Genomic DNA, 16,102 nt, shown 5'->3' on the forward strand with positions numbered 1-16,102 from the left:
TGATTGAAACAGTCTTAGGACTTGAAAATCCATGTGGGTTTTGGAGTACCCGGATAATAAAGTACTCCATGAGATTATGTTTCGTTTGGGCATTTGGTCGAACACTTGGTGGGCGTATTGTAATTCTTTGCATTTTGAGTAGAGGTTGATTAATGAGTTTGACTCGTGTGTATGGTGTATGGAGGATTGGTTGGATATTATTAAATGAGCGTGAATTGCTTTGCCGGAGTTCAGGTTTTGAGTTATGGCTAAGTGGCGTAGGAGAGTGGTGAATTGTGGTGGTCGTAATATCATTATGGGTCAAGATAGGTGTTATATAGATGTTAAACGTATATATAAAGTTAATTTATAACTTTATAAACTTTAGGCGATAACAAAGACGTATAATAGTATTCATAAAAGTATAAAACTGTATTATACATGTGTCAAAACATATTTCCGGTTTATATCGGCCGGTAATGCAGGTTATACTGGTTGTGCTAAGGCCATCCGTTGTGACACTAAGTTGTGGCGTTGTGGGACCAAAACGCCGGGTGTAGACCTTGTGTGAGAGAGGGGGAGGAGAGAGATGCGTTTTAGACCATCCGTAGTCGCACCGTTTTCGTGGCGTTTTGAGCTATAACGTCGGGGGTTTCATGGTGGACAGAATAATTGGATCCGGTGGTGGGTTTTCATGTTGGCAGAAGTAATTGGATCTAGTGGGTTTCATGGTGGCCGGAATGATTGGATCCGGTGGTGGGTTTTCATGTTGGCCGGAATAATTGAATCCGGTGGGTTTCGTGATGGCCGGAATAATTGGATCCGGTGGTGGGTGCAAAAAAGTGTAAACGTGACTGGGCGCCACGTGACGCATAACGCCTGGGGTGGGACATTATGACTACACCCAGTTTTTGTAAAAAAACATAATTCTGACTGGGCGTCACGTAGCGCATAACACCTGATGGTGGAGCTTTATGACTACTCATGGTCTTAGAGACATTTTCATACTACACCCACTTTTTACAAAATGCCCATAAGCTGACTAAACACCACATGACGTAAAATGCATGTGTTGCCTAATTTTGAATATGCATGGTCTCATTGGTTTAGTAAATTAGGCAAACATTTTAAAGTTTTAACCGCCTGAATTAGCGATAATATGGGTTTGTATCATTGTACTAGTTTAAGCCCAATATAAAATTTTAGGATTAAACTTTAAACCAAAGACTTTTAAGCGGCCCATCCACGAACCATCTACCTCACGATTTTTAGTTTTAACTTTAGCCCCAATATAAAATTTTGAGTTTAAACTTTAAACCAAAGACTTTTAGCGACTCATCCACTAACCATCTACCTCGCGGTTTTTAGTTTTAACTTTAGCGGTTTTTAGTTTTAACTTTAGCGGTCAAATCGAATTGCTATAAAAATTTTCATCGAGCACCTTTTGAATTATTTTTTCATTTTTCATCGAGCACCTTTTGAATTATATTTTCAAATAATCTTTTGAATTATTTGCTATAAAAATTGTGTTTAGATTAATTTTGAGTTAAAGTTATGCTTTAACGAAATTACACCCAACCTGATACAACCGCTTGTAGTAGTATTTTAAACCCAAGCTGACATGATTGCGATGCGACTAATTGGTCTCGTTACCTCACAAGGGATACCGGCACTCGATTGTAATGGGTTAGGCGTTTGGCGTAACGTAAATGATTGCAAATTTCCAAACTAACTTGATCACAATGTTCATGTTCAAACCCCGCAACAACAAAGATTAAAAGAAATTCGTCGTTAAAAAAAAATAAACAATCCAACCTTTGTTAAATTATTATTAAACTAAAAACCAATCAAACCCCAACTATACAACTTTCCCCAAATTCAATACCAAACCCTAATCCAAATCCTCCATACTATCTCCAATCTCAACCTCCATATCCATATCTTCATTCACCGGACCACCACTCGCCACCGTAACCACCACCTCCCACCCAACACCGTCATCACTCCGCCGCATCACCTCCTCTTCATCCACCGGCATCTCATACCTACACACCGGACACGATCCATGCACCGTCAACCACTTCATCACACACTCCGAATGGTACATATGCTTACACGGCATCTGTTTCACTTCACCGGTCAACTCAGTCAAACAGATCGGACAGTCTTCTAATTCATATTCATCTGATGGTACGGTAACTGTAGGTAGTGATTCAATTGATGATTTTGAAGCTGGATACGGGCCGGGTTTGACCGGGGCTCCAGGTAGGTTTGAGTAGACGGTGTAAACGAGTGGTTCGGATCCGTTTGAGAAGATGGATCGGGCGTGTGAGATGATGAATTCGTGAATGAAGGTTTCGAATTCCGGTGATGGTGATGACGTCATAATAATAATAATAATAATAATAATAATGGTGAATGGAAATGGAAGGTGTTTATATGTAGGGTGATTGGAAGGTTCTGGAAAGTTTGATTGTTTTTTGAATTGTTTATTATACGTTATTTGGAAGTCGGTTTTAGTATTTGTGGCGTTGTGATTTGACTGATCCACGTATTAAGATGGTGTTATAACTCATAAGCAAGATACCTACTTTCTATATACGGCTGTTCATGAACTGAGCCGAACCGAACACAACTTGTTCATATTTAGTTTGGTTTGAAAGCAAACAAACCGAGCGAATTGAATCTAAAGAAACGAACGATATCTATGTGCTTGAATTTGGTTTGTTATGAAACCGAGTGGCTTGATTTGGCTTGGTTTTGCTTTGGTCGTGCAAAATTTTCAATTTTAAATTTCTAAACCTTTAAATTATCATTAAGTCAAGACTTAAAAGTTAAAACTCTAAAATGCTTAAATTTCCAACTCTAAAATGTCTAAAACTTAAAGTTAACAAGAAAACATGTATAAAACAAGCAGCTAAGTTTAAATTTGAACTTCTTTTTTACTATGATACTTGTATATAACTTTGACATATAAACACAAACCGAGCTACATCTAGATAATGGGCAAGCGAGCAACAAGTCGTGCCGCTATTCCCTTTTGAATCGCAAAGTCTATTCTACTAAATATCAATCATTGGTTCCACGGGCCCTGCGAGTCACTGTGGACCACCTTCTGCACCAGCTCCAAAAAGCGAACCGTCTCGGGAGCTAGGGAGCCAAATGTGTCGAAGGCAAATGGAATGAATACGTGATGATTCTCCAAACACACTGCCTCATGCTTAACAACCTTCCTAGATTTTGCCCTCAAAACTGCCTGTCCCGGAACGAAGTCACTGTCTCTCAGCCCACAAACGGGGACACCCTAGTGAGGTCGACACACGCATGCTTACCCCCTGTCCAGCCAAACACAAGAACGTCCGCAGGACGCAGGGTAGATCTTCCCTCTCGCGGATCAGTCAGAAAATTAACAGGTGACTCTTTCTTGGCTGAGATCCCGGCGCGCCTAAGCACATCCCATAAGACATATCTAACCCAGTCGTGACGATACTTGAATCCCGACAATTCCTTACAGTGGAGGGCATGCTCACCAAATCTATCCAAACAGACTTTTTTACAAATGGGGCATGATTCGTCTAGAGGGAAAAGAGGAATCATAAGTCGGTATTTAGGGATGACTATGTATTCAACTGCCGACATCCGTTGCCCAAGACCTTCAATGGGCACAACAGTAAAAGATCTTGGGTATGAGCCTTGAAACAAGCAAAAACTGCCTTTTGTCTCGGGGTCATATCGAATCGCTCCTCTAAATTTGAACTTTAAAATTTTAAAAACTTTGAAAAATAGTATATTTTTATACATATGCATATTAAAATATAAAAAATTAATAAATAAAAAATAAATTAGAGTAGAACCGAGCGACGTTTGCTTTCAAACCGAACCGAACCGAACGGCTCATTTCCAAACCTAGCCAAAATCGAACGAGCATTTTTTGAACGAGCGACGAGCAGTTTGGAAAACCCTATTTTTATATGATCTCTCGCCCAACTTAGTTAAATAATTTTGTTAAATAAAAGAGTATTCAATCAAATGCAACATAAAGAATTGTTGTGTCTTCCGCATAAGCTCGAACAAGGCGAACAAGTAACAATACATGCATCCTTGTTGTGAGCCTACGGTCCGGCGTCAAGCTCTAGATTCGCGAATGATAAACGAATAGAGGGTGGACCCTCCTTAGCTCACATACTATATGCTTGTATTTTTAATATTGAGTTAAGTGCCATTTTAGTACCTGTGGTTTGTTCAATTACGCAACTTTAGTACCGATTTCGAATTTTTTGCAATTGGCTACCTCACTTTTCTAAAACTTGCAATTTTAGTACTTTTTTTTAACACCGTCTATTTTTTCCGTTAAGTTATGGGTACTTTGGTAATTTCATTATTTTCCTCTTTTTTTTCACTTTTCTCTCCCTTTCTTCTACCAAATCTTCTTCCTGCTACCTATTCCCCACCACCACATCTCTCTCTTCTCTCTTTTGCCCCGGTCACCATTTCCGGCGAGCTACCACCATATCTCCAATTAAATCCACCCCCCCTTTAGAATACCTACTACTGGAATCCCATATCTCTGGTTAAATCAACAACAACCACCGCTAGAAAACCAACCACCATCATCAACCACCGTCCAACCTACGACAACCGTCACCGGATCCGCCACCACCACCTGCGGCCAACCAATACCACCACATCTCATCTCACCACGAAATAACCACCACAGCCCAGCAACCATCGCAAACACAATTACCATAGCCGCCGCTACTAACCCTAACACCACCCAGACCTGCCGCCACCAACCTTAACCTTACCTCCAATAACATGTTATGAGAATGAAAAAAAAAACTTCAGGTGTATTCTCAATCTGCGACCTCAAGAACAAATTAAGCAATAATTTATGGCTTTTGCTGCTGCTAACGGTGATAGGCAAGCGGGAACCGTGAAATAGATTGTGATTTATGTGGAATTTGAGGATTTGTGGAGGATTCTAGAACAATTATACGGATGTAGAATGTTTTGGGTTTGAATATTTTGGGATTTAGTGTTGGCTTGGAATTAGGCAAAATATTTTAAAAGAGATGATGGGAAAGATGTGGTTAGAACTGAGAAGACGAAGAGAAAGAGAGAAATGGAGAAAAAGGAAAAAAAGAAAAATAATGAAATTACCAAAGTACACATGACTTAACGGAAAAAATGGACGGTGTTAAAAAAAGTACTAAAATTGCAAGTTATAGAAAAGTGAGGTAGCCAAATGTAAAAAATTCAAAATCGGTACTAAAGTTGCGTAATTGAATAAACTACAGGTACCAAAATGGCACTTAACTCTTTTAATATTTCATATTTGTAATTACATTAAAAATTACTATATTATATTAATCATATTCAATTAAATAATAGTTTTTATACTTTTATCATTACGTTTTTCCCCTCATCTACTCACAACCAATTTTCAAAAATATTAAAAATTATAAAATGCGATCATTGTTTTTTTCAAATTAACCAACGAACAATAACAAATTTTTCTCTACTTCGTTCACAACCACTTACAACTATTCTTGCATACATAAAAACACACATAAATATGAAAAAAATATGAAGCATAAATGCTCTAAGACCCTTTGTTACGAAGAGCATTTGAAACCCGGTCCCTATACCGGGTCGGGTCATTGTATTTGGCCCGTTTACGAAAAACCCGACCGGTTTTGTGGGTGAGTGGGCGGCCCGGACCGGTTGACCCGACGGGTGAACCGTTAAAACCCAATTTTTCATTAAATTCATAATGAAATTTGCATGCCAGGATTCGAACTTGAGTCATTTGGGAGATAGAAGCTTTAATAATTACCCATGAGCCAACCAACCAAGCTTCATTGATGTCTCTATTGATCAAACATAAATCATACATATTTAAAAAGCAAGGTATAAAACATAAATAAACAATTTATAAATTGGATGTGGCTCAATAGTAGAGCACTCACTTTATAAGTAAGAGGTAGGGGGTTCAAACCTCACTATCACCAATTTATATGAGAGATATGAGGGATGACTATGGCTTGCCAGGGTTCGAGTTCTAATCTCACCCGGTTTTACTGGCTTCTCGCTATCGTGCCGTTTGGTGGGTGTAGGTAGAGGTGCACAAATCGGTTTTTTTGAAAAAACCGGTTCGGTTATTAACCGGACCGGTTTTTTTTTATCCAGAAAAAAACCGGTTCGGTTAATAACCGGACCGGTTATTAACCGGTTTTTGTCAATGAAAACTCAAACCGGCCAAACCGGTTTGGACCGGTTTAGAAACCGGTTAGAACCGGTTATTAAACCGGTTTTTTTACAACCGGTTTTTAATAACCGGTCTAACCGGTTAACCGGTTTTTTTTTTTTTTTTTTTTTTTTTTTTTTTTTTTTTTGCTTTAGGGTTTAGGGTTTAGGGTTTCGTTGTTAGCATTCTTTGCTTGGAAGATTAAAAACACATAACTTTCATTTATAGCTTTTACATTAAAAATACAAACATTAAATCGTTATCGCATATTCGTAACTCAAAAATACAAACATTAAAGAATGCTTAGACACGATTACATTAACAAGTTGATGTTTGTTACTCATTTTCTTCGCTACCCGATCCCGAGCTATTCCTTAGGTAATCGTCGTACGCGGCTTCTTCATCGGTCATTGGTTGAGTGTGTCCTTGATTGACCTCGTCTTCATACAAGGCCGCCTCATACTCCATTTCCCCCTCGAGTGAGCGTTGATGTTGTGCCCTATCTAAAGAGTCCAAGTAATCCTTGTAGCAAATCGACATCTCTACAGCTGGTGGAGTGAGTCGAGTCCTCCTAATCGATATAACCCTGCCAGAAACAGAAAAAGCAGACTCCGAAGCTACCGTGGAAGCTTGGACCGTTAGTAAATCTTTGGCCATGGCGGCGAGGATCGGAAACTCATCCTCCTTACCTCTCCACCAAGCCAGCATATCAAGACTTCTAAATTCATCCGGAGTCATGTGTTTCACAAAGTTGGTACCACCATACCTTCCAAGTTCACTGCTTGGGGTGTTTACCCTTTGACGTTTACCGGCGTCTTCCCAAATCATGTAGTACATCCCCATTTCAAGGTCGGTTTGGGATTGGGATTGGGCAACAGCTCTTAACGAGTCATGAATTTGGGAAGACGACCCGTGTTTTGTAAGGTAAACATCATACATGTTTGCCAAGGTGGTGTTGAAAGCATTCTTTAAAGTTTGGTTATAATGGGGGTTTTGATCGTCGTTTAACTCTAGCTCATCACAAATTTTTTCTATTAAAGCTTCAACACCACCAACATTGATGCAAGGGTTTAACGCAGCCGCACAGGTCAAAACAGCGGGTAGTTGTTGAAAATATTTTCTAAATTTTTCTTTCATTTTTGCACCCATATCAAAATAAGGTGCACCCCTACAATGAATTTCAGTCAACTTTGTGCACATGACAGCAATTTTTGGTAAAGCAATGGGGCTTGTTGGATAGTAAACCCCGGATAAACTAGTTGTGCAAGATTTAAAAATTTGAAGAACCTCCGTAACGATCTCAATCAATAACCAGTTTCTAGGATCGTACGGTGCACATTTACCCCTATTTGACAAAATTTGATGAAACGCAATTAACGATTGTTTTTGTTGGATGGCTTTCTCAAACATTTCACAAGTCGAGTTCCATCTTGTTGGACAATCCCAATTAGGCCCCAACCATTGACAGTTAGCTTCTTCACAAAATTTTTTGTATCTTGAAAATGTTGAGTTGTTGCTAAAAACATCTCGTAACATTCTTTTAAAATTGTTTCTTTGCGTTTCGATCACGTTTAACCCATCTTGCACGGCCAAGTTGATAATATGTGCAATGCATCGGCTATGAAAAAACGCTCCATCACAGATAGGTTTATACTTTAATTTTAAATGGCCAACCGCGGCCGTATTGTTGGACGCGTTATCAAACGATATTGAAAAGATTTTATCTTCAATCTTGTATTGTCGAATGACTTTATCCAAGAGTTTAAAAATATTTCTACCCGTGTGCGGGTAATCAAACAATTGAAACGCAACGGTTCGTTTCATCATTTGCCACGACCGGGGGTCAACCCAATGAGCCGTCACACAAATGTATGAGTCGGGCGAACCATTAGGTACCGACCACACATCCGTTGTTAAGTTCACACCAGTTTGTAAGTTTGAAAAGTATGAAATTAGTTCGGATTTAGCGTTTTTCCATGCTTTAAGACAATCTCTTCTAAGGGTCGAACGACTTACGTGTTGGTAGCGTGGTTGAACATACTTTTGCATCATCTCCGTGAATTGAGGGTTGTCGAAGTGGTTGAAAGGAAGTGATTGTTGAATCACAAAGTTGCCAAACTGTTGACGTACCGCTTCAAGGTCGTACGTAAACACCGTTCCTTGATTCGTCATCTCCGGCTGCGAACTACTTCCGGATTCGTCCTTCAAGACCTTGCAAGAGGGCTTTTCTACATGAGCTCTTAAACTGGAGTTTGCTTCTTTGTTATAAAACTTCAAACAATGTTTGCATCTAGCTTTTTGGGTTCCGTTAGACATTTCGCATAGGTCGAAATGTTGCCAAATATCTTGGTTTCGTTTCGTGGGGATGACCCGAACGACGGTTTCTCCCGTGTTCGAGGCACCCATGTTGACCGATGAAGCAGCACTTTGGGAGGCCATGATAATCGACTACGAATTAAGAGTGGTATACTCGAGTATGAAATAAACGACTACGAAAGAAGAGCGTTTGGAGTTGTATAATCGCGTATGAAATAAACGTTTAGAGCGTTTGGAGTTGTATAATCAAGTGTGATCTAACCAATACCCAACCTAAACTATATATAGATGTTTGTGGGGGTAAAATGGTAAAAAAACAAAAAAAAAACGGCTAAAAAACGGTCAAAAAAAAAAAAAAACGGCTATAAAGCCGTTTGGTAACGTTCGAAAACCGGTTTAACCGGTTAACCGGTTATTAAAAAACCGGTTAACCGGTTTTTTTTATAACGGTAATAAACCGGTTATTTTAAAAACCGGTTAACCGGTTTTTTAATAACCGGTTATTAAAAAAAACCGGTTATAAAAAAAAACCGGTTATAAAACCGGTTTTGGCTCCAAAACGTATAACCGATACGTAAACCGGTTACGTAAACCGGTCAAACCGGTTTTTAAAAAAACCGGTTTTTAAAAAACCGGTTTCCGGTTGAACCGGCCAAACCGGTTCCGTAACCGGTTTTTTTGAACACCTCTAGGTGTAGGGGTCGGGTTTTATCCGGGGAATCCCTCAATAGGTGGACCGCTAGGAACACCATCCGTCCGGACTAGTGGCCGGATCGGGCTACCTTTAGCCAATGGGGGCCACGTACGGAGTACCCGGCGTTACTTAGTTGGTCGTTAAAAAAACATAAATAAACACTAAAGTTTGTTATTATTATTATTTTTCGTTCATTATTTTTAATATGTATATGAATTATATATATATATATGCAATTATATATTTAAATTATTTACGACGTCATCCGGGTCAAACACATCGGTCCGTCCTCCGGGTCGGTCCGACTTTTGACCCGGCAAGGCGTCCGAGTCGACGTCCGGGCAGGGTTTGAAAACATTGACGAAGAGACACCGCCAAGGGGGCAGTTTGGATAGGCTTTGAAGCTCCAAACGGCCAAACACCTCTGAGAAGCATGCGTCTCTCTCTCTCAAACACATACATACATACATACACACACATGATAAATGGCTTTAAATCAAAACGGGGTGCGATAGAAAAAGGGCTTCGAGGTCCCGTTTTCTACGTGACTCCTGACGATAACATACAATGAAAAGTTTAAAAGATCTTTTGCTAAATAAATCATGTGGTAATCAATGAAAACATGTGGTATATCCGTATAACCACACTATTAAACGTACACGAAACAATAATACCCCGCGAAAACCGTTATTATATAACTAAAACAACTAACAATTAAAGATATATAATTTTGGGAATAACATAATCTTGATTTTGTGGATCAATCACATACCCATCAATCCAATCCACCTGCACTGTAATATTATTATTCTTATCTTCTGCAATCAATCAATCAATCAATTGTTGGTCTCGGGTTTCGTTTTTTTTAACGAATCCCGAAGCCAAAGTCTCAATTTCTTTCAATGGATGCTTCATATGTTCCGGGTCGGGTTGATATATTCCAGATTTACACGCGCTATTGCGGTAATTATATAATTATACTATATTCATTTGTTGTGTGAATTTAATATTACCATTTGATCCGTATCTGTTAAGTTCGTTACGATATACATCCTATTGGTAAAAGTAAAATTTGAGTGTTAAAACCCAAAAGAATTGTTTTGTTAGATTAACATATAAAAACAAGTATTTAAAAGAATGTTTATTTGGTCGACAAACCTCGGTCTCGGTTATTGAAGCGGTAACTGGACATGAATTCGGTTAATTTTGATTATGTTCGTTACGGTACTGGAGCTAAATAAGAAAAAAATGTAGAAATTGAGGTGGACAAATGGCCAATTTGGGGGGGGGGGGTCGGTCGGTAAAGTTGTGCGTTGGTAAAACCTGAGCGTTTTCGGTCACGGACAGAGAGGCGGCGAGTTTGCGTGCATTTGGTTGGTTTTCGTGAGGTTTGTTATGCTACCGGAACTAGAAAAAAAATGACGTTTGGTCGGTTTCTGTTACGTTCGTTATGGTAAATGAAAAAAAACAAAATTTGGTCGGTTTTCGTGAGGTTTGTTATGCTTCCAGAACTAAAACAAAAAAAAAATGATGTTTGGTCTGTTTCCAATACGTTCAAACGATTTACAATGAAGTGGCAGGTAAGCGGGCAACACGCTGCGCCGCAACCCCCTTTTGGATAGCAAACCCAATCCGACTAAAAACAAAGTTTTGATTCTTATAGGCTGATACGTTACTATACACAACTTTCTGAACCCTATTCAAAAGGTCCACGACATCCGGAGCTAAGAAACCAAAAGTGTCAAAGGCGAAGGGGATAAACACGTGTTGATTCTCCAAACAAGCTCTCTCGTGTTTAGCAACCTTGCCCGATGCCGCCTTCAATGCTGCCTGGCCTGCTACAAATCCAGTGTCCCTAATCCCAACAAGAGGGGACACTCCTGTGAGGTCGGCACAAGCGTGTTTTCCCCCTACCCACCCAAAAACAAGTATATCGGCCGGTCGTAACGTAGATCTTCCTTCTTGAGGATCCGTAAGAAAGTTTACGGGGGCTTCCTTTTTAGCCGAAATTCCGGCTCGTTTAAGAACATCGCATAGAACATCCCTCACCAAATCATGCCTGTACTTAAACCCAACCAACTCTTTGCAGTGAACCGCATACTCGCCAAAAGAATCCAAACAAACCTTACGGCAAACCGGGCACGGCTCATCTACCGGAAACAAAGGGATCATTAACCGATACTTCAGGATGGCCCGGTACTCCAAAGCCGACATATGTTGGCCCAATCCTTCAATAGGGAGAACACTTAAGAAATCTTGAGCCCGAGGAGCCCGAAGACACTCAAACACCGCTTTCTGACGAGGGGATAAATCAAACTTCATTTCCAAACTCTTGATGATTCCACTATAAAGGGCACTCGCCAAAGCATGTTGGGCTTTAGGGGGGGCGGTGTCTTTATGGTAACCGAACAAAAAACAAAATTTGGTCGGTTTTCATAGGTTTATTATGCTACCGGAACTAAAACAAAGAAAAATGATGTTTGGTCGGTTTCCATAACGTTCGTTATGGTAGCCGAACAAAAAAAAATCACGGACCAATATGGTGCCAAGTTCTTAATTATATATAGTAGTAATTAATAGTGAATTCAGTAATTTGAATCAGATTGGAGAGATTGGCAGGTGATTATTTCTTCTAGTGTTGTATTAGACACCAGTATTCACGTAACGCGTTAACTGTGATTTAAGGAAAAAACTATAGTAGTACAATACTTTGGAGAGAATAAAATGCTCATTTTATTAGTGTAACTTATTTAAGGAAATATCAATGTACATAGGCCTGTAAACGAACCGAACGTTTGGTGAACTGTTCATGAACCGTTCAGTGGGAAGTTCGTTTATGTTTGTTTATTTATGTTCGTGAACGTTCATTTATGTTCGTTTAGATATTAATAGAAAACAATTAAATATTATCTTGAAAAGTCATCTACTTAATGGTTTTTTATGCTCGTTTGAGTTCATTAAGTATGTTCATTTATGTTTGTTTGTGTTCATTTATTCATTTATGCTTGTTTATCATTTTTCAGTTATGTTATTTATGTTCGTGAACTGTTTGTTTAGAACATAAACGTACACGATCATGTTCATTTTTTAAATAAACTAACACAAAATATGTGTTCGATTAAGTGTTTGTGTTGGTTTAACTTAAATGAACGAACACGAACATGCCCTTGTTCATGTTCGTTCAGTTAGTTTACATGCCTAAATGCACGTAAAAGTTACGACCGTTTTAAAAATATCGTGTTTAAAAATGAAAAAATGTGAGTAGTCTTTAAATAATCAAAAAATTAATATCGTGTTGTTGTAATATAGTATAGATTAGTAGCTGATTTTCAAACTATTTGTTGCAGAAGTGACATCAGAGGCATTGAGTTATGGAGGAGATGGTTACGGGCCTGCGAATGAGTCAAACAAGGCTAAATTATGCAGGGATGCATTATCCAATCTTCTTCAGCTAATTGAGTCAAGTGTAGACAAAAGGTATGTGTAACTAAGTTTGACTTGTTCAAAAGTCAAAGTAGTTAGAAGTATTAATGTTGAGTAAACTACGGATTTCGTCCCTGTGGTTTGTTCAAATCTACAGTTTTAGTCCAATAGTTTTTGCGATTTTTATCCCTGGGGTTTCATTTCACTTGCAATTAAGCCCGACCCCACTAACCCCGTTAAGTCTAGTCGTTAAAAACCGTTAGCGTGTCCCTCATGTAAGGGGCAATTTTGTCCTTTTTCTCCTCAAATAAACCCAGCCTTAATTCGCAAGCCCTCTCACGTGAGGGGCTGGGGTGTATTTGGGAAAAAAAGGACAAAACTGCCCCTCACGGCACAATGATGGGTTTAACAACCAAACTTAACGGGGTTAGTGGGGTCGGGTTTAGTTGCAAGTGAAATGAAACCACAGGGACGAAAATCGCAAATTTGAAACTATTGGACTAAAACCATTAAACCACATATTTGAACAAACAGCAGGGACGAAAACCACAGTTCTCTCATTAATGATTAATGCCTTTTAGCCATAGCTATTAAAAGCCCTTGCTTCTTGCGCCTAGGCCCATTTTTCAGGCGATGCTCATATGCTAAATAAATGCTCTTCTAGTTCCTAGACAAGCGCTTTGGCATTGTCTATGATAGAAACATGAGAAGATAAAAGCCGTGCAAAAGAAATGCAAGGAGTGCTGTTGAAATTTAGGTCTCTAGGAGAGGTCAAAGGAACTACATTGAACGTTTAGTTATTCAAGTTTTGGATTTAAATTTGAATCTTGACTATTTTAGAACCTTTAGTACTAATTAGATGATACTAAATGTTATATAATAGCTTTTATTTATCTTATATGAAGATAATATTATTTTTCATATATATTTAAGTGCGTTTTTTTTGCACCTAGCGCATTTAATTACTATGCTTTTAGCATCAGGTTTCACGAGTAATATAGCAACATAATAAAGATTAGGGATATATAAACGTGTAATAATATTAGTCGATTTGTTACAGAATGCCTATATTTGAACAAATTCCTGTGCTCATGTCAAGGCTTGATTTGATGGTGAGATATGATCGATTTCTACTTTCATTTGTGTATTATGTTATCCAGTTTAAAGCATCATTTCACTAATAGTTAGAAACACATCCATATCTGTATAAACGCGTTTTTATAATCTGCACTGCAGGCAGACTCGTGTGAATTCTCACGATTCTATAACTTCGTCTTCTTTATATCCCGAGAAAATGGTCAACGAAGCATCGGTAAGTTTGAATATACATGAAATATGCATGAAATATGGAGCATTATCTTAGATGAACGTTCGATACAAAACCAAATGTTTTGATTATATTATCTTGGGTTGCCGTTTTTTTGTCAACTGTTCTTCGCTGTAAGCCGCGCAGTCATGGCATGGAAACTAGTTTTATCCGGAAGGTTTCGGTTACTCAATCAATGGTGCAGCTTTGTTGAGGTGAGTTTAGTTTCACAAATGTTATTAACTTGTTATATAAATAAAGTCTGCATATGTGCATGCTTTTAGCTAAAAGCTTACATTTTTTTACACATACGATATTAAACTACAAGAATTTGACACATTTTTATTTTTATGAACTTGTTATATAAATAAGTCTGCATATGTGCATGCTTTTAGCTAAAAGCTTGCATTTTTTTACAATTTTTTTTATTTTCCCTTGCAAAGATCTCATTCTGCAAACCGTGCTAATATTTTTACATCATCCTTCATTGTTTTATGTATTCGTTTATCTTATTCCGTTCGTATGGAGTTAATTAATTTTTGAAGTGAATATGTAGAAAAATCAGCGGCATAATATCTCTGAGGACACATGGCGACAAGTTTTGGCTTTTAGTCGTTGTGTACATGAAAATCTTGAAGGATATGATCCTGAAGGTATCGAGTTCAAACTTAAAAACATATTTTTTTCCGTCCGATTTCTTTTAGTAAACATTTAAACCATTCTTTTGAGACATTTAAAGGTAAAATACATACTTATATAGTAAACATTTTCATACGAGCATCATTTTAACTAAAAGCTTACATTTTTGTTTCTTATTGCAGGAGCGTGGCCCGTTTTGGTTGATGAGTTTGTTGAGCATGTGTATCGGTACAATTTTTATTTAAAAATCTTTTTGGTTTTACCATTTTGGGATCATTAGCATATTATTCGTACTTACTCGTTTTCAAATAACCGGGCCAAAACAGGGTAAATGGATATGAGAACACGCGTAATGTTTGTTGCAGTTGCAGTGATTCAGAAACTCAACCGATTGATGACTCTCTCCCCGGTAAGCGTTTTCATTTGGCCCAAAGGATCAAGAATTCTTACAGTTTTACTTTTAACTACGATTTACACACGAGTCGGATCTGTTTGGTTCGGGCCATGGGTCATAAAGGGTTTGGGTCGAAACGGGTCAATAAAAAATGTTTTTTTTGGTTTGGTTCGGAACGCGTTGGATTAAAATAATTGCGCAAAATTCATAATTAACCAATTTAAAACATTTTTTTAGAGTGAACTGTGGTTTTCGTCTCTGTGGTTTGTCTAAATATGCGGTTTTAGTGTTTTAGCCAAATAGTTTCAAATTTGCGATTTTCGTCCCTGTTGTTTCATTTCACTTGCAATTAAACCCGAATTCATTAACTCCGTTAAGTCTGGTCGTTAAGCCCATCAGCGTGCCCCTCACGTGAGGGGCATTTTTGTCCCTTTTCTTTCCAAATAAACCCCAGTCGTAATTCGCAAGCCCCCTCATGTGAGGGGCTGGAGTGTATTTGGAGAAAAAAAGGACAAAACTGCCCCTCACGTGATGAGTACGTTAATGGGTATAACTACCAGACTTAACGGGTTTAATGAACTCGGGTTTAATTGCAGGTGAAATGAAACCACATGGACAAAAATCGCAAATTTTAAACTATTGAACTAAAACTGCAGATTTAGACAAACCACATGGACGAAAACCGCAGTTTACTCTTTTTTTTTAATCTAATCTTTCACTCTCGGCTCGTGCAGGTTTAAAAATCATTCCCGGTGTAAAGAGGAAGTATAGTGATGACTTACAAAATCAAGAATTAACCAATAACAATACCATTATTATTCATTCCAAGAGAAGACACACCGATTTAGCTAATAACCCTTGCGCTATAGAAGGCAGCCTCTCGGAAGGTATTCAAGAACTGTTTAAGTTTTCGAGTCTGTCTTCTTTGCAGTTTGATCGGGAAACACGTGTTTGATAATTGATATACATTGTAACATTACTTGTACTCACATGAATTTATACATATATTTGTGACAAGTATTGGTTATTCGTGGTTGAACAACGAGATGTCGTTAAGGTGGTTTGATTAAAGATTATATATTTAGATGCCTCAAACATATGCTG

General features: G+C 38.3%; 1 protein-coding gene and 1 long non-coding RNA gene across 2 annotated transcripts; both read left to right on the forward strand.

The window, feature by feature from the left end:
* The first annotated feature begins 10,012 nt into the window (after positions 1-10,012).
* LOC143615395 (defective in cullin neddylation protein AAR3-like) lies at positions 10,013-13,991 on the forward strand. The gene is made up of 4 exons (XM_077088527.1): positions 10,013-10,199; positions 12,584-12,713; positions 13,720-13,771; positions 13,896-13,991. Exons 1-4 carry the CDS (start codon positions 10,139-10,141, stop codon positions 13,989-13,991), a joined length of 339 nt encoding a protein of 112 aa, XP_076944642.1. The 5' UTR covers positions 10,013-10,138.
* A 91-nt stretch (positions 13,992-14,082) lies between these two features.
* Positions 14,083-14,813, forward strand: LOC143615398 (uncharacterized). The gene is made up of 3 exons (XR_013150468.1): positions 14,083-14,180; positions 14,522-14,618; positions 14,787-14,813. It is a non-coding gene; the product is annotated as an uncharacterized LOC143615398 (long non-coding RNA).
* Positions 14,814-16,102: the final 1,289 nt, after the last annotated feature.

The sequence above is a fragment of the Bidens hawaiensis genome, unplaced genomic scaffold (genome assembly GCF_021521415.1).
Source record: "Bidens hawaiensis isolate Kalapana, Puna unplaced genomic scaffold, B.hawaiensis_p1.1 tig00042848_1, whole genome shotgun sequence".
NCBI classification, from domain to species: domain Eukaryota; kingdom Viridiplantae; phylum Streptophyta; class Magnoliopsida; order Asterales; family Asteraceae; genus Bidens; species Bidens hawaiensis.